General features: G+C 41.3%; 1 protein-coding gene across 2 annotated transcripts in view; it reads right to left on the bottom strand.

The window, feature by feature from the left end:
• Nucleotides 1-24,917, bottom strand: part of SQOR (sulfide quinone oxidoreductase) — a 40,952-nt gene that overhangs the window by 5,478 nt on the left and 10,557 nt on the right. For both annotated transcript variants that reach the window (XM_074327793.2, XM_019756666.3), the window contains exons 2-7: nt 18,267-18,517; nt 15,749-15,919; nt 11,271-11,324; nt 7,879-8,073; nt 6,024-6,233; nt 738-921 (exon numbers count right to left, since the gene is read on the bottom strand). In XM_074327793.2, coding sequence (XP_074183894.2) covers nt 738-921; nt 6,024-6,233; nt 7,879-8,073; nt 11,271-11,324; nt 15,749-15,919; nt 18,267-18,500 — 1,048 coding nt within the window. In that variant the 5' untranslated portion in view covers nt 18,501-18,517. The remainder of the gene's footprint in view (nt 1-737; nt 922-6,023; nt 6,234-7,878; nt 8,074-11,270; nt 11,325-15,748; nt 15,920-18,266; nt 18,518-24,917) is intronic.

The raw sequence follows: 24,917 nt of genomic DNA, 5'->3' as shown, positions 1-24,917 counted from the left end.
GTGACACAACATGTGCTGCAGGTGGGTCATTCACACAAAACACTGCCACGCCCATCGGCAGGGAGGGGTCTGTGTTTTACAGCCGTTAGAGAACACAGCTCCTGTCTACAGAGGAGAGAAGCTAAAAGGCAATTCTCCCCATCGCTGCCAGTGCAGAACATCGAGGTGAATTTCATTTTCCAGGCTGAAGGCCTTAATCCTGTACCAATCAGGCATGCTCCACTGTATTTGTCTTAGAACAATTTTCTGGTCTGCAAGCATTCACTGACTTGTATGTGTTTTCCTGGGAAACAAATGCTTCCCTAGCTTTACGGTGTTTCAGGCAGAAGAAAAATAGCAAACTTGCCTGGCATCATGGGCGAAAGAGGCCAGGGATGCAAGCGTGGCAATAAGAGAAGCAACAGAATTGCAGAAAGCTAGAAAAGTGGTACCCTCTCGAATGTACCCTCCCCTAAAAACAACCCCTCTGACTTAGAAAAGGCACGTGAGGTCCTGCCACTCTGGTCCAAAGCCCTCAACAGATCCTTCCTTCTTTACACAACACTAGGTTGTGACAACTTGCTTCTGGTTCACTGACAACTTGCTTCTGTGTCAAAGAGGTTGATGTCATTTTTAGGCCACAAAAGTTTCTTCATTATCAATGGAATGCTATTTGTGCCAAAGTTTTGTTTCTGTTATGATGGTGCCTCGGGGTGACATCATGTTGAAAGGGGAAGAAAGATAGCACATTATCTTACCTACTGCAGCAGCGGTCTTTGATGTCGGAATGTTGGTGCAGTCCCCAATCCCAAACACATTTGGGTATTTCTTGTGCTGTAGAGTTTCTTTATCCACATCCACCCAGCCAGCAGCATCAGCCACAGGACTCATCTTGAGGACATCGGGTGAGCTCATTGGTGGTGTAACATGAAGCATTTCATACTACGAAAAAAGGAAAGCATCCAAATTTGTGTTTTTTCCAATATTTCTATAGCCCCACACGCTGTCCCCACATCTCACTCACCCCTACACTGCTATGGCTGCACAGAGCACTATACAATTAGCGCTTATACTGATCCACACCATCTCCAACGTCTTACATGCTCCCATGGAGTCATGTGATAAAGTAACTAACCATTCCCTTGGTTGACATGGTCTCCCCATAGAGTCCACATGAACCCTTTGGCAGTAGGCATAGGGGAATCCAAGATCCTGGAGTGAACCTTACTAACATTCTGAAAGAACCCACTGATGTTTCTCTTATTACTAAAATTAAAACAAAGGGGTGGCATATTTCTTACTCACTCCCTGACCCTTAGCTGTTGGCTTGTAAAGTCGGTACTGCAAAGAGGTGTTCAGAGTCCCTGAAACTTGTAAAGGCCATGTTAGGAGACGGTCTGTAAGCACCATTCCCAAATATGGGTCAATTCTCAAAATAAAGGAAGCCATAAAAATACCAATTTAAAATGAAATATAGGGTGGTAAGAATATTGCCTAGCACTTTGGAGAAGAAGAAGGGGTCTGATTCAGCATTAGGTTTACTGAATCGTGTAGAAGGCAGGATGGACCTTTTTCCCAAAGACCTCTATCAAGATTACCCTTGCCAATAGTACACTGAGCCATTCTGATGGCTCATTTAACTTTTTTGTTTGTTTATGTACTAATCTTCCACTTTTTGTAGTTCATCCTTTTTATTCTCTTTATTGAGTTTTAATAAACTCCATCTAGCAATTTCAAATTGATTCAAATGCTCACAAAACATTTCATTAAGGGGAAAACTTTAGCATCTTAAAACAATCTCAACCTTGTGAGAGTTGATGTTTCCCTAGGGAGGCCCAGGCCTTCATGGGGACTTGGAAAACACTGGTAGCACCGGGAGTTAGGAAGGTGCCTTGTATTTATTCCCACTCTTGGATAATTGTAAGCTTAATTAGCCTTAAGGAAGAAGAAGTGCTGCAAATGGTCAGTGCTCCTCTGCAGGGTAATAATTTGGGGTGGCTCTTTAGGGGCATGAATCCCTGAGGCTCAGTCTGTTATTGAACCTGAAGACTAACACATGTCTGCAGGATAATGGATGGAATGCTCAACAGCCATCATCCACTAAATGATTCAGGCCATGTCAGTATTTCTTCAGTTAATTAGAACGACTTTTTTTTTTTTTTAACTGTGGTCTAAATCTTACTAGAGTCATCTCTATCTGTTGGAGTTAACATGCTTGACTTTCACAAGTACATACGATTTCCAGACATCTTTCTAGAAGGAAAGTTAAATATTTTCACATAATCATCATAAAGGCATGAAGTTTTACTTAAGCTGATATCCTATATGAAAGAAATATTAGGATCTGTTTTATAGAATTATTAAAAATTTACATTGGTATTTAGCTGTAGCTTGTTCTTTATCTATTATTTCCATAAACTATATATGATAAATAACTTGGTTATCCCTCATTAACATAAATAACATATTCAGAACAGTGGTTTTCAAACTTTAGTTTCATAATTAAGCAGCAGTCACAAGACTTGTGGAAAATGCAGGTCTCAGGTCCAACTACCCCCAAAATCCCGATCCAGTAGGTCTGAAGTGCAGGAATCTGCCCTTTAAGAAAATCTCCTGGTGATTCTAACACATGAAACCTGTGGATGACAGTCTAAGAAGCTCTTTCTTGAAGGAACTGGTTCATTTACAATGAAAAATAGAATGCTTTACTCTGACAAGTCACTTCACCTTCCCTTTTCTTATCTGTAAAGAAATATATTAGATTAGATAATCTCCAGATCCTTTCTAGTTCTAGGACTCTATGACGTAAAACAAGTTGAAATTTTTAACATCTTAGGAGACTTGGACCAGTTCACAAGCTCTCTATTAAGAATCATACTATAGGCTTTTAGGTACATTGAATTCTTTACAGGGGTGGTCCTCAGTCCTGCTTGTACATTAAAATCATTCGGGCAACTTCTGAAATTCTTAATTCTCAGTCTATACCCCAGACTATGAATCCAAATCTCCGGGGGTTAGGCCCAGGCATGAGCACATTTTAAAAGCTCCCCAGTGGTTCCAGTGCGCACCCAGGGCTAAGAGCCTCTGTTTTAGAGCCTTTGGGTTGGGTTTTTGAAGTCCAGATTTTAAAAGTGGAATTGAGTCCAGAAAGAAAATCTGACTTAAAATCCTTCCAAAAGAACACAAATATCCTTTCTTTACAATCCCTACCAAAGAACAATAAGCACTTGTTTATCCAAGTCCCTACCCCCCAACCTCAACTATCCTTTTCCTTTGTTCCTTTATTCTTCTCCTTTGTTCAGCTCCTCTTAGGATTTGCTCACCTGGATCTCACTATATGAAAGAACTTAGGTGGGGAAGAAGCTCCAAAGGGTGTGCAACCTGAAATTCTCATAACTCAGAGTGGCCTTTCTTAGAAACAGAAATGATGACTGAAACTGTTCCTTAATTCCCCACCCCACAGGCTTGGTGCTGGTTTAAATGACTCAGGTGAAGGCTTTCCCAGTGCCAGGTTCCAAGAACATAGCTGAGAACCAAAGCAAAAAAGACCAAATAACAAAATGAAGTTCATGCACTCAAGCTCATATGCTTTACTCATAAAAGTTTGTTTCAGGCCCTCATTCACAGCCCATTCGCTTTTACTTTACATAAAATTTAACGTGTGGCTATCTTTTTTTCCAGCCAATAAAAAATAAGAAGCAGCAATTTAAAAGAGCTGAAGCTAGAGGGACCTCCAAAGTCACTTACAACTTCTTGACAGCTAGGAAAGAAGAAAACAGGAAAGCTACAAAAAGAACACACACAAAAGCAAAGAACAAAGTAGTTTGAGGTGCTTCTGTAAGGTGATAACTAGCCTTAAACCACCCAGAAAGTCCTAGGAGCTTAACTGTATAAGAGCTATTCAAAATTATGACCTGAGCTGGGGCAGCTAGATACTAGATCAGCCTGGGAATCCTGTGACACCAGAAAGTAAGAAAGTGCTCAAAATTATGATGGCAACAGGTCAGAAGGACATAGGAACTATCTTGAAAGGGCTCCTACTGACCAAATCTGGTACAATTTGAGCACCAAAGTAATTAAGGACAGTAATGAATTATGAACCTTGAGTAAAAAATAGGTATTGATGAGTTCATACCAATAATGATTTAATTAAGAAGAGAAGGGAGGGCTTTTGCTGACAATGCAAGAGCCTACTGGTAAACACGGAGAAAATGCTGGAAAATCATCATTTTGCAACCACCATAGTAGAGATTGGATTGAGCAAAAGTCATCAATGGAGGGTAAATCTAGGGGGAAACTTTAATAAGGATTAAGGTGTTTGCATGGTCTTAAAATACCTCCCCATGGACTTCTTATTAGCAGCAAGGGAGAAAAAGCAAAATATACAGTGGAGAAATCGGACCATATCTTGAGTGGTGATCACAATGAATATCATCAATGAACATCAATGAAAGCACTGTGTGCTATCAGATGGGTTACCCTAGAAGGACACAACATCGCTTACACAGCATTACAGTCTAAAAAGCATAACCTGAAACTAATCACAAGAAAACACCGACAAACCCAAAATCAGGAACATTTTTTTTTAACAAATAAAACTGGTGGGAGTGGGGTTGTATTAGTTCAAAACGCCAGTGTCATAGGAGACAAAGAAAAGCTGTGGAAATTTTCCAGATTGAAGGAGGCTAAAGAGATAGCACAATTATCGGCAATACCTGACTATAGATTGGGTCCTGTCCTGAAGGGGAAAGAGTGCTATAAATGCTATTGAAAACAAAACTGGAATACAAATGGTAGATGAAAATATTATATCTGTGCTAAATTTACTGAGTTGATAGCTGAACTGTGGTTATGTACAAGAATATCCCTATGTCTTAGGAAATTTACAGTGAAATATTTAGCGATAAAGGGCTATGATATATATAACTTACCTTTAAATGCTTTGGGTAGAGAGAGATAAATGAAATGATAAAGCAAGGGGCTAAAACTCTATATTGAATGAATCTAGGTAAAAGCTATATACAGTTTTCTGTATATATTTTTAAACATTTACTATTTTTATTTTTGCAACTTTCTCAAAGTTGAGATTATGTCCAAATAAAAGTTTTTAAAAATTACGACCTTGAATCATCAGTAACATTTTAAATGATAGTCAATTCATCCCATGTAAGAAAGGAAAAATGTGTGCAATATATTTAGAAAGAGCTTGAACTAAAAAGCTTAAAATGTGAAGTTTTGATGTTTAGAAGATTAATCTTTGGTTCATTTCAGAATTGCTTTTTATGGAACCCTTCATTCCTCTAAAAATGCTGAATGAATAAAATATGACTGTGCACTGTTTTTTCATTGCTAACAGTCCTTGCCAGAATGATACAAACAAATGATTCTTCCATGCACGCATCTCCAGATGACTTTTCATCTTGTTCTTAATCCTCACACACTCCTACAAAAGTACTATTCCCACTCTCAGAAGAAGAAACGGAGACACAGGGAGGCCAAGGCCACATACAAAGGCTAGATCTTTCCAAGGAGGGTGGAGCTAAGCCAGATCACTCAAGGAATGTTAAGTGCTTCCTTTTATGCACAGCTGAAAGAAGTTTCAAGACAGCTTCTTCCAGAGGTGAAAGACTTCCCTGTCATTCTTGAACTATCCACAAGCAGGGCTGTTTCTCCCTTACCATAAACTGAGACAATCACCAGATCCTGCAGTTAAGGAAACCCTTCCTGAACTTTAGGCAGTAACTGAAGTTGTGAAATATTTGGATGCTTGAAGTGACTCAGCGCCAAGAAAAGTAGACACACAAAACAGGGTGAAAATCCACTTGGTACCAGTAGATAAACACTCCTCACCGCCCATGGACACAGCCTCTTACCTCTTTCTCTTCCCCACCCACTTTGGTCCACCTTCTCCCCTATCACTGTCCTAATAGCTCATTGTAATCCGCTTCTCCCAGCACACAACGATGGTGGACAAGGAAGTAGGAGCTGGGGTGTCACCTGCATCTATGACACTGTTCAGCTGACAGCTTAACCTCGCCACTCACTGAAATCACTTGGGTCTCTCCAGGTTTGTCCAGGTTCTCAAACACAGCCTCTTGTTTATCAGCTCGGACTTCAATGAGGTTTTGCTTGTAGTTAACAGTGAGGTTCCTCTCCTGGATGATCTCTTGCAGGGCATCAGCATACTTCTTAACCCCAAAAATCGCTCCAAGAGAAGTGTTGAAGATGATATTGGCCTTGGATCGCTTCCCTGTCTGAGAAAAGAGAAACAATAGAAACAACCAACACCCAAGCACTACTCCAGTCACCTTTTCTTTTTAACCGAAGCCAGAATTAAAACCTTCAGAAGAGACCTCGCCAGGTTTGTCCATCACTATATTCTGGTGGGGAGAGGTGTGGACTAATCCACTGCCTCCTTCTTATTTTCTGTCCGCAACACAACAAAGCACACACTTGACTCAGGGCGGAGGTGGGCACTGTTCAATCGAAGGCCAGAGGTGAGGTATGTTCCAGGTAAAAATGGAGCTGAATTTCTTATTCATATGTTCATTTGCTTATTCACTCAGTAACTATTCACTGAGGTCCCAGCGTTGGCCAGGTGCTGTTCTAGGTGCTGAGAGGGGAGCAGTGAATTAGACAAGGCTCCCGGGTCCCCTCGCCTCCCCCACTCTAGTCATTGTTCATATTTCAGAGAGGCTCATATTCATCCAAACAACTGATCTTATAGCACCTGAAATAGAAACTTCTCTTAGGCCATCCAAGAATTGGGGAAAAAGAGTTAAGCAAAGAGGATTTCCAGGAGGAAAGAAACAACTCGTCTCTTAATTCTTTTCTCCTTCGTTCAGCTCCTTTTAGGATTTGCTCACCTGGATCTCACTATTTGAAAGAACTTAGGTGGGTAAGAACTTCCAAACTCTGTGCCAACCCAAAATTCTCATGACTCAGAACGGCCTTTCTTAGAAACAGAAACGATGACTGAAACTGTTCCTTAATTCCCCACCCCACAGGCTTGGTGCTGGTTTAAATGACTCGGGTGAAGGCTTGCCCAGGGCCAGCTTCCAAGCGCACATTCAACATCTCTTCAGCCCCATCTTCCTCTCCCCTCCTCCTACCTGTCCCTTCACAAAACCATAGGCTGCTTTTGAATCCTGCCACTGTCTCAAGCCACACCATGCTTTGGCAAAACCAAATGTGATATCCCACACAGAGGCAGGAGAGCAACAGCAGCTTCCTCACAGCTTCACGCCACATGTTCTTGAGCTGTGAACAACTGCTCTGACACAGAACGCGTCTGAGGGATGCCGAGAAAGTGTCCCCACTCAAATATCTCTTTCCACTAAGGTTTGAAGTTCTACGTGAACAGCTTTTTTTGCCTTTAGAACTGTCCTATTGCCTATTATACTTGCTATATATCAAAAACCAGAAAATATTCATAACCTTGAACTTGAGTGGGGGCAGTTGAGGATACTGTTATGATAAAGATGAACAACGAGCTAATTGTCTAACTATGTGGAAATACTTAAACAATCTCTATCATACCACCTAGTGGACTTTTATACAAACATTTAAAAGTATGTTACAATGACTATATAACAACATGTAATACATTTAAATTTGTATGTACAGTATGATTGTAACATGTTTTGCATAGGAAAAAAACAGAAGGTCATGTCAAATTGATGACAGCAGCTATATTAAATCAATTGAATTATGAGTGACTTCTTCCTTTTTCTATTTTATAAACTTTGTAATATAATCACAAAAATATAATTTTCTACATATGTCATAAAATTTAGAAATAAAAAAAGGTATTTTGACATGGATAAAAATGGAATTCTGACAATCACTGAATTAGCACCATCTGCCCCCCTTGTCTCTGTCCCTGGAAAGGAAGCATACCTTCCTGAAATAGGCTTCCGATAAATACATGATTTTCTGTGGGGCTCCAGCACACTTTATTGGAGTATTTGGGAAGGTAAAGATGGCATTGCCTTCCTTGAAGTCCTGCAGAGCTTTCCATGTCTTCTCTACCGTGCTAACTGAATAATTAGACCCTATTTTGGGATGAGCAAAACCTTCAGGTAGACCTTTAATCTGCAACAAAACACACACAAAGAAAAAAAATTTTAACAGAAGTGCAAATGGCTTTAGAGTCCTTGTTCTTTGCCATATCTACAACCTCAAAAGCATTTCAGTACAATTATAAACCCCTAGTACTCACACACAATGGAGGAGGCAGGTGGGTGAGCGATCTGCTAAAACCAGCGCTATAGCACCTGTCAAGCTGCAGACTGGGTTCTGCCCAGGGGAGCCCCTCCACCTCCCTGCCCTTGAGACCATGATTTGAATACATCTCTTCCCACCATCACAGTGAGGACAAGAAGCCAGCCATACTTCCCTTTTGGAGAACCAGTTGCCTTACTGGGAAGAAGAGTGAGAGGCAGAACCAAGAGCTATGTTGTCAATAATGGCAAACTTAAATTACCCTTCAGCAGGTTGCACCAGATAAAACTCTGGGTAAAGACAGGTACTTAAAAACATGGACTTGGTAATCCCACAGACCTGGCTTGCATCCTAGCTTTTCCACTTGCGAGTGTGATTACCGAGGGTCAATTACCTGATATGTCTAAGCCACTGGGTCTCCAACTGTGGTCTCCAGACACACCCGGGAACTTGCTGAAAATGCACATTCTCAGACCCCACCCCAGACCTACTGAATCAGACCTCCTGACTCCCGAAAAGCCCAGAAGTCTATTCTAATAGGCCCTGCAGGTGACTCTGATGCACACTGGAGAAGGCTTGAGAAGCTCATGCTCATCATCTGTAAAATGGGGATAAAAGCACCTGCTTCTTAGGGTTGTTGGCAGAAGTAAGTGAGACCATGCGTGTAAAATACATAATCAGTGCTCTGTGTTAGTGTATTCCTGCCAGTAAGATTAACCGGATACTTGTCTTAAATGTTGGAAGGTTCACAGTCCCCAATGAAGATGGCACAGACTGAGTTAAGAGACTCAGGCACCTGCTCTTCCAGCAAGAGCAGGAAACTCAAAAAACAGTCACCAGGACCTCCCCAGCCTGTTCTCCAGAATGTAGGGCCACCACCTCTGGAGTCACTCGACACCTATCCCTCAGGTCTCAAGGAAACAGTTTTATGACCTCCTGCATAACACTCAATGTTAAGCGCAACTATTCCTCTGATTACTGATCATGTCTCCCGCTGCAGTTTAAGTGGTTGTAATATTAGCTGTTTCGACAATAATAATCATTCATTATTATCAAATTACTTTGCATTTTAATATTTCTGCAGTTTCACATCTATGCTAACATTGTATATACACTATATCCCTCTGAGGGAAGGAGGGAAATATTATTTGACCATAAACACAGATGAGAAAACTGAAGTACAGCAAGATTGAGAGACCCACCTAGAATCTTCCAGAACCAGACACTGAAGCCCCAGACCACTACCTAGGACTCTTACCACAGGTATTTCCTGGTTCCCAAAGCAAAACTCACTATCCAAGGATAAACAAACAGCTGATCGCTCATCACCTTCATTGCTTTTCTCTAGTCTGAAGAAGCTTTTGTTAAGCGTAAAGGTGCCATAAGGTGGCAACCAACCACGTTTTAGGAAGACCTGGTCATAAAGGGTTGTTTATGATGCCTCATCTAATCCAAGTTGCTTCTCTGGGAAGTAGAGGGAGGCAGGGGGAGACAGAGGAAGAGATGAGCTCGGACCCCACTTTGGCTGCACAGTAATAGGCTATACACTGGGAGCTGCGGAGTGTCCTATCACACTGATCAGGCCAGCGCGCGGGCCACCACACTGCAGAGACCTCATGCAGCTGGCAGGAGAAAGAGGCAGAGACAGCGGGGCAGACAGGGGCTGCCTGGGATGCAGCAGAACCCAAATCAAAGATCCAGCCCTTCTGGAGGCCCAGCTACATTCCTGCCCTAGAGATCCATACACTTCGGTATGCTCATTATATAAATCCCCTTTTTGTTTGCAATAATCTGAGTAGTTTTCTATTGTCTGCAATCCAAGAGTGCCAGGTAATAGAGTAGCTTCAGTTTCCTCATCTCTTAAGTGGAAATAAAAATACCTATCTCACAAGTAGTTGTGAGGAATCAGTATTAAATTCCTAGCATGGTCTCTGGTGCCTAGTAGAGACTCCCTAATATTAGCTACTTTTAAATATTATTGTTTCCTGCAAGAGACTGCCAAGGACTCTCAATACTGGTCTCTTCAAACAGTCCTGCTCATACAACATGGGGACCGTCAGGGAGATGGTACCATGGACTTAGCCAAGACGGCACATCTCAACACTTCTGGGGCTCTTCTGAGAGACGTGGACCTCCCCGAAGCTGTAATTGGCACCTCTGTCCATATTGTCTACTCCATACCTTGTTATATGAGACTCGTGACCACGACACCATGATCAAACCCATCACAACCTTCACACCAACTCATGGCTCCTTTGAAACTTCACAGAACACATTCTAGGACATTGTCACTATCCTCACCCTGGACATGTCATGACTCTGGGTTTTTATACAAAAACACACTTCAAAGACTCTTACTGAGAAACAACTCAGATGAGGCCCTTGCCTGTATCACATTCCTGGAGTTTGTGGCCTGGTGATCACGATGCTTTATGTGCTTCCACTATTTATCCAGAGTCCCCAATAAACTTGTAGAAATCATCATTACTGACTCACTCCATGTTTTAGAAAACTAAACTTGAACCTCACAATTGTCAGACAGCATCTGGCTCCCTAGTTCACTGAAAAGGGAGATCTAAGGAACTTCCAGGGTAGTATTTATATTGTGTCAGTCACTTCATACCAAACACCCAGCTTCTACACAGCAAAACCCAGAACTCCTCCTAGCTTCTGATAAATTAATTGTTGGTATTTTACCCTTAAAGTCTGCTTAAGAATTCGTAATCTAAATCTTATTTTCAAAGGAAAATTTCATCTGTAATGCAGTCAACTCAGTCCTATATAGAAAGGCAGTTTTCTTGTAAATGTGGAAAAGGTTGCTCTTTTACAAGAATTCCCATTAGAGCATGGACATGCTGAACCCTGATTAAAGCTTAGAGCTAGATCATATTATCATTGACAGAATCTTAGATAAGACTTTTAAAACCATAAAAAGACTGCTAAGAAATAAAACTGGAAGAGGATTTCTTAGTAGTCTTTCTTGTCAAAATGAAGATAAAGCCACTAAATGCAGTGTTTAATCTTGGCATAAGTAGGTCAGTGAACACAGAAGTAGTTTAAAACTCTACCTTCTCATAGTCCAGCTGGATTCCGAGAGCAATAATAAGATATCTGTAGGAGATCTGCAACACAAAACAATGCCATTTTAGACCAGGACCCAAAAAGTGGTAGTCCAAGCGATGACTCGGCCCCCAGACATGTGTGTGGCCAACACCATGTTTCCATTTCTTAATATGAATAACGTGGGTCTATAAGTGGTGGGAAGGGCAGCAGGGAGGGACTCAGGTCCCAGTGTGCCATCATGCCCACCATTCTCCGTTGCCCCACACCTCACTGCTTCACAAATATTATATAACCTGCCTGACTTCTGAGAGCTAGAGACTCCTATATTTTTACACAGTGGAGAATGACAGCAAAGAGGCCACATGTTTTGTGCAGTGCTTGTGTTAACACTTTTTCATGTGGAGGAGTGGGAGAATGACTTTCTAATTTAAAAAAAAAAAAATCAACTTTCTTTAAAATCTGTGGGGTAATATGTGAATCTGAAGCAAATCTGACCTGTCGTATAGATGGATCAATATCATAACAGAGGAACTGCTATTTTGAGGGTCATTGAAAAGGATGTAATATAATGTACCTGATCTTATTTAATGATCTGTTTGGAATTTAAAAGTCCCCTCTTTAAATAGAGGTATTGTGATTATTCATGCTGAGAGGAAAAGCCTCTATATTTATCATGACAGAAATGCGTGTTTAGGATCAGGAGGAAGACAAGTTGAAACCAAAAAGCATAAGCAAGAAGGACTTGCTTAGAAAACTAGCGATGAAAGTCAGAAGCTTAGAAAAGCAACAGTTGGTGAGTGCCTCACTCTTGCACTAAATAGAGAAGCAAAGCACACAAGCTGAGCAGATCCCAGTTGGAGAGAGGGGACTCCAAGATGCAAGAGTGCTTGGCCCAGGCTGGGGAGTCAAGAGGAGCAAGCCACTGACGAGGTCCTGCCCTGGGATCCAGAAGATGCAACTCCATCGTCACTTCCACAGCGAGGCTTTCCTATGATTCAATCTTCCTCCTCACTGACCCCTCCTGGGGGCTCCCTTAGCACAGTGTACCTGATGCTTTATGACACTTGTCATGTTATACAGCAGTGTCCTCCCCTACTACGTCAAACACGCCCAGAGGATAAAGGTTATCTTATTCTTTATATTCCAAGAACTAAATTAAAGTGAGAAACTCAGTAATGCTTGTTGGACGAATGATTTCAGTTGCTTGTGAAAAATATCATTTATTAAAGTGGATGGATAATATATATATATATATATATATATATATATATATATATATATATCATCATCTATATGATTTGCCTTTCCATTGACAGTGGGTGCTCTGAAATTCCTTGTTCTGTAGGAAAGTGTACTGGGCCCATTAAGTGGATGACTGAACTCTGTTGAGTCTTCAGGGTATGTGAGGTCAGAGGTGGCATGGGGTCTGGGCTGATTATCTACATGTAAAACACATGAACACTGTCAACAAGAAAAGGCTTTGGTTTGTGTGTGTCTCATGGTTCTATTAGAGCATAATATTGATTATTTTTTAGGGCTATTCTTTATATTCCAAGAATTTAAATATAACAGATAAGCTTAAGATTATGAAAAAAAATCATTAAGGGAGGATAAACCCTAACATAGCAAAGAATAAAAAGAAAGCTTCAAGGCTTTGAACGAATTCAAGTTTTGAGGCCAGACGATCTAAACTCGAAGGAATTGCAAAAACTTGCAGACAAGACTTTTGAGCAACTGCAGAGAACAGTGCAGACCTCGCCAGAAGCCTAAATATGGGCAAATATTCTAATTTTATACAGGTGGTAGGGGAGGTAAATTCTGAAACTATGCATAATAACTTAGTGAAAAGGATGTTTATCCATTTCATCTATTAATAGGTATCTCTTAGTAATCTGGAAAAAGACGAGCATCAACATGGGTGTGCAGATTGCAAACTTGCTTTCAGAGAGTCAGCAGTCAAGAACTATGCTGACACATAGTGGAGACTCAATAAATAGCTCCTTTTCCTTTTTTTTTATGTATCCTTTTAAAAATAATAATAGCAACATTGCTTGAGCATCCACTTGGTGCAACCAATAAGACGACATATCCCATGAGATGTATGTAATATGCAGAATTCTGATACCTGACTACGAAATACTTTTGCTTTAAAATTCTTGGAAGGAAGTCCCACCAGCTTGCACCAACTTCTTTCCCAGCCCTAAAACAAGACACTACAACTTTCGTAAGGGTCTAAGCCTGGGAAGTCTAAGCAGGGCTCAGAAGTGAGAACACACCCCCCGACCCCCCGCCACGCGTGCCTCTCATTCTCAAGAAATGAGATCCTAAGATGAGCACAAACCCAACCACAAAGAGCTCTGAGCTAGTCCTGTAATGTAAAATAGTCCAATCAATGTGGGCAGGCACTGCTGTACCAAAAGGGCGATGTGGGTTATAAGATACAAGTCTCCTGGCCCTATGAGCAGGCAGCAAACTGGCAAGGGAAATGAGCCCCAAGGCTCAATCTTGGGAACTGAGAACAATTTTGTGTTTAATTCAGTCTGCTCTCCTGGACTTTCTGGGGGGAAATAAGGAAGTTCATCAACAGGTGTAAAATAATATATAAAAACTTAATTTAATTAAAATCAATATTAAATAATATATCAAATATTATTTATTTTAGGATGGGGCAAATGCTAGCTTACGCCATATCCGACTGTGGGAGCGATGGTGCCACTCTCTTCTGGGCTGTTCTGTAGAGCCGTTTACTCTTCCAGGTGCCTCTTTCATAGAGGATGAACAAACCAGATGATGTCCAAAGCAGGGTAAGGAGGGTAGTGAAGGGACTGGAGACCATGAAATATGAGGAAGGGTCAAGGAAAGTGGGGAAGGAGGCAAGTCTATCAGAAGAGAAGACTGACCAAGACTGTGAGAACCATCTTAAAATAGTTGAAGGGTTTCTCCACACAAAAGAGGGAAGATATCCTCTCCTACCCTACAGGAAGAACAAGGAACAAGAAAGGTATTGAGTCCAATAACACACTGGGGGCCCAAGAAAGAATAAGAAAGACTTTACAGTTCTGACCCACTAAAGGCAGAAATTTCATATAATCTTAAAAAATGAAGAGGAATAACTCTTCATTGTTGTTAGAGAATTCCTTGACCCTGAGACATGTAAATACCCATTCATTTTCAATTTAATCCCCCACCCCGTGTCCCAATCCCAATTATGTGGCCCTATTATTTTTCATTAATATTCATCACCTTCTAACAAACTATATAATTTACTTACTATGTCTATTATTTATTGTACGTCCTCCTCCACTAGAACATAAAATCCGGGACAGTAAAAATTTTTGTCTGTTTTTGTTCACTCGTATATCCCTAAAACTGTACATAGCTTATAGTAGATGCTTAATAAATATTTGTGGAAGGAAGGAAGGAAGGAAGAGAGGAAACCAGAGGCAGGCAGGTAATCTTGATCAGAGTTTAAGGAAAGGCTACAAAGAATCTCTGAATTTGAAATCAAATGCAAAATTTGGTACATATGTGCATTCTTTTATCAGGTGCTCGAAAGATCTATGACCCAAGGAAAGCTTAAGAATGCCTGTGGCCAATGAGCTGCTGCCTAGAGGAAGGGGTTGGACTTGAAAACGTTTCAGATTCCAACCAACTCTCAAATTCTACAATTCTTTTTAAATGCCAGAAGGCCCAATTTGGAGGGAGAGTGAGGAGGGTATTAAGGCCAATAACACCCTGGGGGCCCAAGAACCACGGAAGCCTGGAGGAGGCAGTGTGCAGCATGATGGCTGCTGCATAGTCTGCTGCTGTCATGGGCTCAGCAGCAGTGAGGGGACATGATGCTGCAAATGGCTTCTGAGCCTTTCATCCCACCATCCTGTTCTCATCCCCTCAATCAAAGGGGCAGCAGTGGCTGAAAAGCTTTGATCCCTGGTGGGGGGGGGGGGGGGAGACTTCTAAATGCTGCTGAGTAATTATGAGCCTCCAGCTCCAGCAACAGCAATTCTGGCGCAAACCTTCCCTTACAACCCTGGCAGAGCTCTCCGTCGTGTAACTGAGATAGATATTTTCCAACATTCCCTTCCTCTGGGATTCCATCCATCAGGTAGAGAAGCTGGCTATTTCAAAGGAAAAAGGAGGAGGAAACTGCCATTTTAGCACGTAGCAGTAGTATTTGTTCAATAAACACTCAGGTGCAAAATACTGTGCCAAGCAACAGAGCAAACAGTGGGTGTTCACAAATACTTGTCTTAGTTGTTCATTTATTAATTTATCATCACTCAGTCCTCCCTTCTATCCCATCCTCCACTCACCACACACCCTCCCATCTCATGCAGTATTCAACACACACACACACACACACACACACACACACACACACACACACACCACCCTCTGCTCATGAAGCTGTCCAGTTTGCTAATGGCTGTGCATTTCATACAAGCCCTCGGATTAACAAAAGCCAAAGGACCCCAGTGGTTACCTCCTTGCCGTTGTCTGTGTGGACGCAGTTCTTGTCTGGGTTCAGCTCAACCACTCTAGCTTTGATCCATTCTACACCAGATGGAATCACACTTGCTGTGGGACGGCCAGAGGAAGACAACTGTTTGGCACCAGCACCCACCAGTGTCCAGATTGGCTGGTAGAAGTGTCTCTGAAAAAGTATTCGGAGATTCATTTCAACTTGAGGCTGATAAAAAGGGTCATAACTAAAGGTACCTGAGCTAGACTCTCTCGGTTACTCCCCCCTGGCCCTTGGAGCATCACACAGAAAGTCTCCAGGCTATTCCCCATCCCTTCTCCCACTGACGTCTCCTAAGCTCTGAAGGGCAGTCACTTATGCAAGAATTCTGCCAAGATCTTTGAAAAAAGCCACAAACTGTCTTTAGTAACCATTGTATTATTTACTGCTGGGAGTTGATTGGGTATTTAACATATGTATGTTGTACATACATGCATATATACACACATTATAGATACATTTATATGCACAGATATAAAGAAAATTAAGCCCAGTAACCTAAATATGGTTCCTCAGAAGTTTGTAGGGACTATGGTAAGTCTGAAAAGTTTACAGTCACTCTGGGGATCCTCAAAACTTCATTAACTTCCAACTGTGTCCCAAGCCCATGGAAGACACAGACATTCCCCATCAGCTGTATTAACCCCCCTTCTCTTTTCTAAGAGGTTTTACACCCAAAGTGAGTAGACACCAAATGCTACCCCATAATGCAACATGCCCAAACTTCCACTATTTTCTGGAGTTGTCTTGCTTCAGATGGTCCACTCTTGATCTGAGTTGGTTGTGAAAGTTCTTGACTCAGTGGCAAAGGTCAGATTGGTTTAATGGCCTCTGAAAACTCCAGTTCACTTATGCAGTGGATTGGGGGACCAAGAGCTCTCAACATTGCCAAAATGCCTCAAACTGGTTGGACAGAATTGCCAACCCCCACAGAGCAGTGAAGAGTACATGAGGAATGGCTTTGCAATCTCCCTATAGCCGATAACGGATGTGAGCCAAGAGGAGAAGAGGCAGAGGTCTCCAATTGTGAGAGCTCAACAATTTCAAGTCCTTCTATACCAGAAAAAGGAATGAAAATACCAGTTAGGACTTTTTTTAGACTATGAATAAGCATCAGTTCCAGCAATCACTAAACCAGAACCGGAAGGAAAGTGCCAACCGCCTGAGCCACTGGCAGCTCCTTGGAGAAACTCCTGTTCTGTGTACTTCCTCAAGGGGCAAGACAGAAGTGATTCGGGCCTCCTGAATTGTGTCCAGTGTCTCAGAGCAGCCATCTTATTACAAAGAGTAGCCCCTGTTTAAGGGTTACATACAATACACCATAAGCCACCTGACACAGCTCTCAAACCATTGTCATTTAAAATGTTGTCCCTGAATCACTTTGAAAAGGAACGTGACAGAGAACATCCCCTAGTGTCCTCTCAGTTCACAGCATACCAGTCAGAGATAACAACAGCCTCATTTGCTACAGGGGAGACTTTCTTGCCCTCCCCTCCCCACCAAACAGGTACCAAAGCCATTTTGCTTTTCCCTCCCAAGGATACAGCTCCCAACTGGTACGTGCCTGGTTCCTCAGGAAAAAGGCAAACCACCAAAAATTTCAAGTATTTTTCTAAAGCTTTTAGACAATCTTAAAATAGTTTTCATGAAATAGTGCCTTACGAACAGTTTCTGACTTCCCTCCTGGTGTCTGCTACCTTTTTCTGCCTTATAACATGATTATAATTCCTTGCACTTAAATTTCTGAAACCTACTGACACGTTCCCAGAGGCCTCCTGGCCCCTCAACTCATCACCCTTTCTCCAGACTGGAACAGAAGTAGGAAAGCATAATGACCGTTGATTTTCCTGTGGACATGATGTTGGAGGTGGAGGGTTTCCTGGGTTGAATTGTCCGCACCAAAAAAGACAGGTTGGAGTCCTAACCCTGGTACCTGTGAATGTGACCTTATTTGGAAATCAGGTCTTTGCAGGTGTAAGTTAAGCAAGTTAAGATGAGGTTATACTGGATTAGAGTGGGCCCTATCCAGTTACTGGGGTCCTTATAAGAAGGTCAGGTGAAGACGAAGACAGAGATTGGAGTGATGCAACTACAAGCCAAGGAACACCAAGGATTGACCACACTACAGAAGCTAGGCGAGAGCATGGGGGAGCTTGGCCCTGCCAACACCTTGGTTTAGGGCTTCTGGCCTCCAGAACTGTGAGCGAATAAATATCTACTGCTTTAAGCCCACTCAGTTTGTGGTAATTTGTTATGGCAGCCCTAAGAAATTAATACAGAGAAGAACATATAAAGCTAAGCGATCTGGCCTCTCTCTCTTCCTCTACCTTCTCCAATCCTTTTGGACTACCTGCTTTTTGTGCCCAGGAGAAGCACTAAGCCAGGGACACGACATCCAGTGCCTGACAGTCACCCCCTCCCCACCCCTCCCCACACACATGCACATGTACACACACGCACTCAAAAGGGGGAGACTTACTTCACTGGGCTCAATGATGGCCACATTCTCTGCCTGCACTCTCCTCTTCATACGCGCGGCCATGGTGATCCCACCGCTGCCCCCACCCAGCACCAGCACCTCATAGTGGTTCTTGGCTGCTAGGCCGACCCCTGTGTGCAGCTGAAATGGGCTGGCCTGCTGAGCACCCAGCCTGAGGAAGCAGGCAAAGAGCCGGGCACGGGGGCTGGACACCATGGCGACCAGCGGGGTCATCTTCAGACTGGATCAGGCTAGAAAGGAACAGATGAAGCTATGAGTAAGGAAGGAACCATTATGCAACCAAAACATTTTCTTTCTGGAGGAAGGGGAGGCTGGCACCTGGCCAGCTCCAGCTGGTGCCCACCATCTCCCTCAAGACCACCTTTCTGTCTAACTGTGGTCCCAGAATCTCCTGAGAGCACCTGTCTGGTAACTAACAATTGGCTAAGCTTTCCATTTCTCCCCTTCCTCCTTTCAGGACATTTCGGACTTCGAACCCAGGAAGCCTCATCTTTTAAGTTCTTTCTAATACTTAGTTTGTACCCATCCTTGTCTGTCTAAAAATATCTAGGGCATCCTGTGGTTGCATCCAGCTGTCACCCATTCTCCTCTCAGCTACACATCTCAACTCTTTATTTGGCTTTTCAGTCCATCTAAGATATAGGAGTCCACAGACAGACACACCTGTACAATTCCTTGCCATAAAGGGCCCTTAAGACCTTGCTGAAACAGAAATATTCCAGCAAGAAACCCACCTTCTGAGACTCAGAGTTCAAACCAAGGTTTCAAATTCAGAGTTTAAACCTCCTAGCTCTGCTTGCCCAGGGACACACAACTTAAATCACAGGCTACAAACACACAAGCAAAGGACCACCACACCTTTGACAATTTCAACCGGATGATAAAAAAGCCATAAAAGGAGCCCTGCCTGGTGTCATAAAGTTATGTTTTATGTAAAGAATTTACACATGCTCCTGACCAGTCTTTTATTACAGCCAATCAGTAAAGAATCTCCCCGTAATAGTTCCTCTGAGAGATGCACTTAACCTTTAGGAAAAGGTGTTTCTGCTCTGAGAGTTAGTGCTTTGACAATGAGGAAATGAAGTCTTCTCAGAAACAGGCCTTGGCTTCCCCCATCCACAGAACTGGCTTTATGTCTTGGTTACCATCTACTTGTATAACTTGAAGGGCCCAGACTCAAAATGGCTCCCTTTCTGGGTATTACAGTGTCCCAAATTCCACCATCAAGTTCAGCCCTTTGAGTTCAACACTGTTCCAGGAACCCTTTTATTCAAATGCAAGGACCCATCTGTGGATAACACTTCTAACTGCACAAGTCACTAACTTCTTAATGGGCGCAATTTAATAACATTCCCCCCCCCCCCCCCCCCCCCCCCCCCCGACTGGAGAGGAGGAAGGCTACAACAAGGGGATTAGAGAAAGCTGACAGGGAAAAGAGCTCTGAAAGGAAGAAGAAAAGGTCCTGGAGGAGAGAGAAATGACTGGAAGTGGGAAGGAGGAGCCTGAGGGCTGATTAATTCTATGCAATGTTTTGGCACCCTGACTAGTTCCTCAATATTTCAGATGAGGAGCGACCCAGAGATTTGGGAGCCACAGAAAGTGAGGGCAGGTTCATACATTGTTGCTGCAAGTTTAAAATCAGTATGACCCTTCTAGAAAACAACATTTATTATTTCTTGATCCTGCATTTCCATTTCTGGGACTAGGGTCTAAGGAAATAACCTCTAATACTGAAGAAGACAAACCTTTACAAAGATGTATCTCACGTACTCATTTATAATATGGTGAACACTCAGTTAACTGGTCCATAGATTGGATCTCATTAGGTCCTGTTTACAACAAAACAAAACAAAAAACTGTAGGTTCCACACTGGCCAGGGACCACTCAGGTCCCAGACTGTTTCAGTGGGGGGGCAGGGATTGCAGTCTGAATGTCAAAACTTTGGGGAAAGGGTAAGTAAAACATGGTTACATAAGATGTTATACAAAGACTATATAAGTCCTTCAAAATTATGTTTAGAAAGAGCACATAAAATGCTTATGTTATGATCCATATACAAATTGGAAATACAATATGAACTCAACTATGCAAGAGAAAATGTACCAAAACCAAGATACCAAAATGTTAACACTGGGTTTTAGAACAATAGGTGATTTTGATTCTTCTGCCTTTCCGTAGTTTATAAAATTTCTACTATATACATATATTAATATACATATATTAATGTTGTAATGATAAAAATCTTTATTTTGATGATAATAACTAATGTGTATTAAGTCCTTTACATAAGCATGTAACTTCTGAGTTGGCTGCCATTATCATCCCCATTTTACAGATGATAAAACTGAGGTAGAGAGCAGTTAAGTGACTCTCAAGTTCATACAGCCCATAAGTGGTGGACTGTAATTTGAACCCAGGAACTCTGGTGCCAGAGTCTCTACCTTAAACCACAACACTCTCCTTTCTCTGTGATCTTTATCAACAACAAAACAATGCTAATATGACATGTTAAAAAAAAAAAAAAAGATATATTTTCCACACTTTCCAGAAAAGGGAAACTATTTTTCATGGTACAGACACCTAATTATTAGCAATATTTTATATAACTATAATGATTTTTTTCTTCTGCTTTATATGCGCTTTTCTCAAGTTTTCTTAAATGAACTCTACTGTTTTAAATTTTAAAAATCACTCAATCTGATTTTTTTTTTTTAACGATTGAGGAGTGGAGGATATCACCAATTAAGATGTTGCTATTTGGTAGGGAAGGAAAATGATATTTTATGGTGAATAGAAAATCATCAAATCTTGCCTTTATAAATGTCCACAGAATGATAGAATCACAGCAAAACTCCTCACTTCTCAGGAAAGGGACACCATTTTTTTTCTTTTCTCTTTTTCTTTTTTGTGTGTCCTACACTACATGTTAACCCCATAAAAAGAGTTAAAAAATAATGCTCTAGAAGGAAGCCTGGCTAAGTTTCTGGTTTGTAGCCACTCTGAGATCTGAGGTTATTTAACCTCCACTTCCCTTGCAGCCTAACACAACATGCTTCTTCTCTTGAAAGAGGAAGTGTTTATGCAACTATTTCCCTCATTTAGCCAAGAAGGTAAGTTTTGTTTTATTTCAGCAGTTATCCACAGCCTGTTTCTGGAATCAGTATTTATAAACACAAAGTCCTTCTGAACCAGTTTTGTCAACTTTATTATCATTATCAACTTCATTAGTAACAGCCATCAAGCAGAATGCCTGGCCTTTGCAGTCAAATTTCACATGTGAAGTATAAACAATTTCAAAACCACAAAATAATGTGCTAGAGGAAGTGTTTCAAATTTAATAAAACCTGAAAATCTTAGTAACATTCCAATTCTAACAATGTAAAACCATCTAAACTTCCGGATCAGAACAATAACCTAATGCTGTTTGTGGAGAAGGCGGGGCATGATTCTATGTCAAAGACTACAAACAGTCCAGGGCAATAATGCATAGTCATAATTTCTTAATATCTCACAGTTCCACAGTGGGATTTATTATAAACATATATATATTATATATATATATATATATATATATATATATATATAATATATATAATATATATAATATATATAATATATATAATATATAGATATAGATTAGATATAGATACAGATACAGATATCTCTATATATATCTATATACCTATCTATATCTATATATTTATCTATATCTATATCTATATATTTGGTCTTTCTCCCTGATTCCCTACACAAAGCTCCTAAAAGCCTTGGAATTTCGGTAGTAAAAGGTTGTTATTCAATGACAAATAATAATAATAATGAGCCCCTTTTGTCCATAACTGAGTTTGTGCCAACGAGATGACTTGAGGTGGGATCCCTAGGTAGCTTCAGGATGAAGGCTGATCATCAGAACGACCAAATATGTGACTAGAGGCTTCAAACTTTCAGCCCCACTCCTAGCCTCTGGAAGGAGAGGCTGGCTGGAGATTGAATGCTATGAAAATTCTTGAACAACCAGATCCTGAGAGCTTCCAGGTTGATGAATACATTGATGTGCTGAGAGGGTGGCATCAAACACCCAGAGGGGACATGAAAATGCTGTACCACCCCACCTCCCATGCCCTGCCCTGTGCATTTCTTGCATTTGACCATTCCTGAGTCGCATCCTTTATAATAAACTGGTTCATAAGTAAAGTGTTTTCCTGAGTTCTGTGTGATATTCTAGCAACTTATCAAACTTGAGGGGTATCCTGGGAAACCCCAATTTTATAGTCAGCCAGGCAGAAGCTTAGGTAGCCTGGGACCCCATTTGCAGCTGGTATCTATAGTGGGAGCAGACTTGTGGGACAGAACCTTTAACTTGCGGTGTCTCAGATAATTCTGGGAGTTAACATCAGAATTGAATTGAATTGAATTTTTGGACACCACACTGGAGAACTGGTTGATGCGGAAAAAATCATACATTTGGAGTTAGAATCAGTGTCAGAAAACATCACTCAGGAACCAACAGGCATTTCTGATATTGACCTAAACCAGGTCTACAGCAACAACCAAAAATGATAACAACAACAACAATAAATAACTGAAGGAAACAACAGTCACACAATCTTAACCACAAATCAAAAAAAAAGCTAAGAAAGGTCAACTTGACTCTGAAGTCAGCGGAAAAGAAACAGAAAACCACTGTCAACAAAATAACTAAGGAGCATAAATTTAATATGACTTAGTCTCTCTGGAAGGTAGCTTGAAACATATCTACTTCTTAGGTTAAGAAATAATAATTAACTACCAATGATACAGAATAATGTAGCCACTTTATCTCTACATTCTTACAAGGAGAAACATACATACCCTCTAAATCAATAAATAAGGAAAATATAACTTTCATTTAACAAGTGGCACATGCAATACAATTTATAATTAAATGTTATACTTTTAAGTTAGATGAAAAAACATCAATTACTCCTAAATCAATTGAGTGCCCCCTTCAAAGGATCAAAATTAACATGTTGCTTTATCTGTAGTCTAACTGGAGAAGTAAAATCCCTGGTGACTGAAAAGACAGCCTGCTGGGCGTCTTCTACTTACATCACTGGCCACCGGCTCCAGGCCCTGGTCTAGACAAGTCTTTTGGGACTCCCCACCTTCCCACAGTGGCCCTACGTGGACAAACAGCGCAGATCCCCTGAAGTCAAAAGCTCCCTAATCTTACACCACGTTACCTGCTACTCACCAGGTGTCAACTAGGACATCTGGCTTACTTCAAATAAAGCTGGCCTCTAAGCAAGGATTACTCAGAGCATTCTTAATGAAAGATCCATCAGCCAGCAACACCTGCAGTCAACCTTTCAGCTATTTTTGCTTTTGAGGAAACAATGAGTCTTTGTATAGTTCACAATTGTTTTATTTCAGTCCTACACCACGCTGGGCCCCCTTTGCTCTGGATTTCAATAAGCACAGGCCAACCTTTAACACACAACCTTTGTAGAAAACTTCCAAAATCAAAGAGGAAAACAGACAATGAACAGTCTCCAGCTTTCCCCACCCACCCCATTCCTCCCACCCAACCTCTGGGCCACCGGCTCCTCTGGGCCAAGCTTACTCTGTGCTGTTATGTCTTACTGGTCTGTATCCCTGTGGGTCTCAGTCTCGGAGACACGAGTGAGCCTTGTCTACACAACATGGTCCAGCTTCCACCTTGTGCCCAGGTGATGAGGCTCCCGGAAGCCTCCTCCTCCTCTAGTTCCTCCCCCTTGGGCTTTCCAGGCAATTTAATTAAATCATCCCTAAGGTTATAGCATCCATTACAGCTCTCAAGCAAATTACCTCCAGAAGACAGGATTTGTAGGAAAAACTAGGGAGAAACTGTCATAATAATAATAGCTAATAAGGGGATGTTAGTATCTTCATTTTACAGATTACAAAATGAAGGTTTAGCGTAAGGTTAGAGAACTTGCCTAAGGTCACATCACTAATTTAAGTAGCAGAGTTTAACGCAAACTGACTCCTCAATTGAGATCTCATAGCGTTAGACCCCAGAGAAAATTCAGACAAAATGCCTGCCAGCTGAATTTTATTTCCATGTAAAGTAGCTTGATTAAGTCCCATGGGATGGGGTGGGAGGAAGCATATAGTATTACATTTTAGCTTACTAAGTAAATTGAAAAGAAAATCTGGACTTTTTTTGTGGTGGAGAGGTACAATAATTACATTGATATAATTTTTAAGAGCCCTTATCTTTTATAAATACATGCTGGAATTCTAACAGTTGAAATGATTTGGAATTTGCTTGAAACTACAGGAGGTAGAAATAGGTTTCGAGTGTAGAAGACACAAAATTGGCCATCAGTTGATAATAATTTGAAGCCAACTAATAGATACAGATGAGCATTCCTTTTGGCAGTCTATTTTTGTATATACTGGAAAGTTTCCACAATAAAAAGTTTAAATGAATGAAACAGCAAAAAACAAAAATCAAAACAGTGAGTCAGAGTAGACACTGGCTGTGCTCTTTAGTCACTGAAATGTTAAGGTCTGGACATATTTCAAGTAATAGCAAGAAAATAGAAATACAAGTAATAGCAACACAATTACAATCCGACTTCCCTCCCGTGTGCATAGAGCTTTAC

This window comes from Rhinolophus sinicus, chromosome 3, assembly GCF_057876585.1.
Source record: "Rhinolophus sinicus isolate RSI-liver-muscle chromosome 3, RSI-T2T, whole genome shotgun sequence".
In the NCBI taxonomy this organism is placed as follows: Eukaryota; Metazoa; Chordata; class Mammalia; order Chiroptera; family Rhinolophidae; genus Rhinolophus; species Rhinolophus sinicus.
The sequence above is the reverse complement of the archived record's forward strand: the minus strand, read 5'-3'. Positions and strand labels throughout refer to the sequence as shown.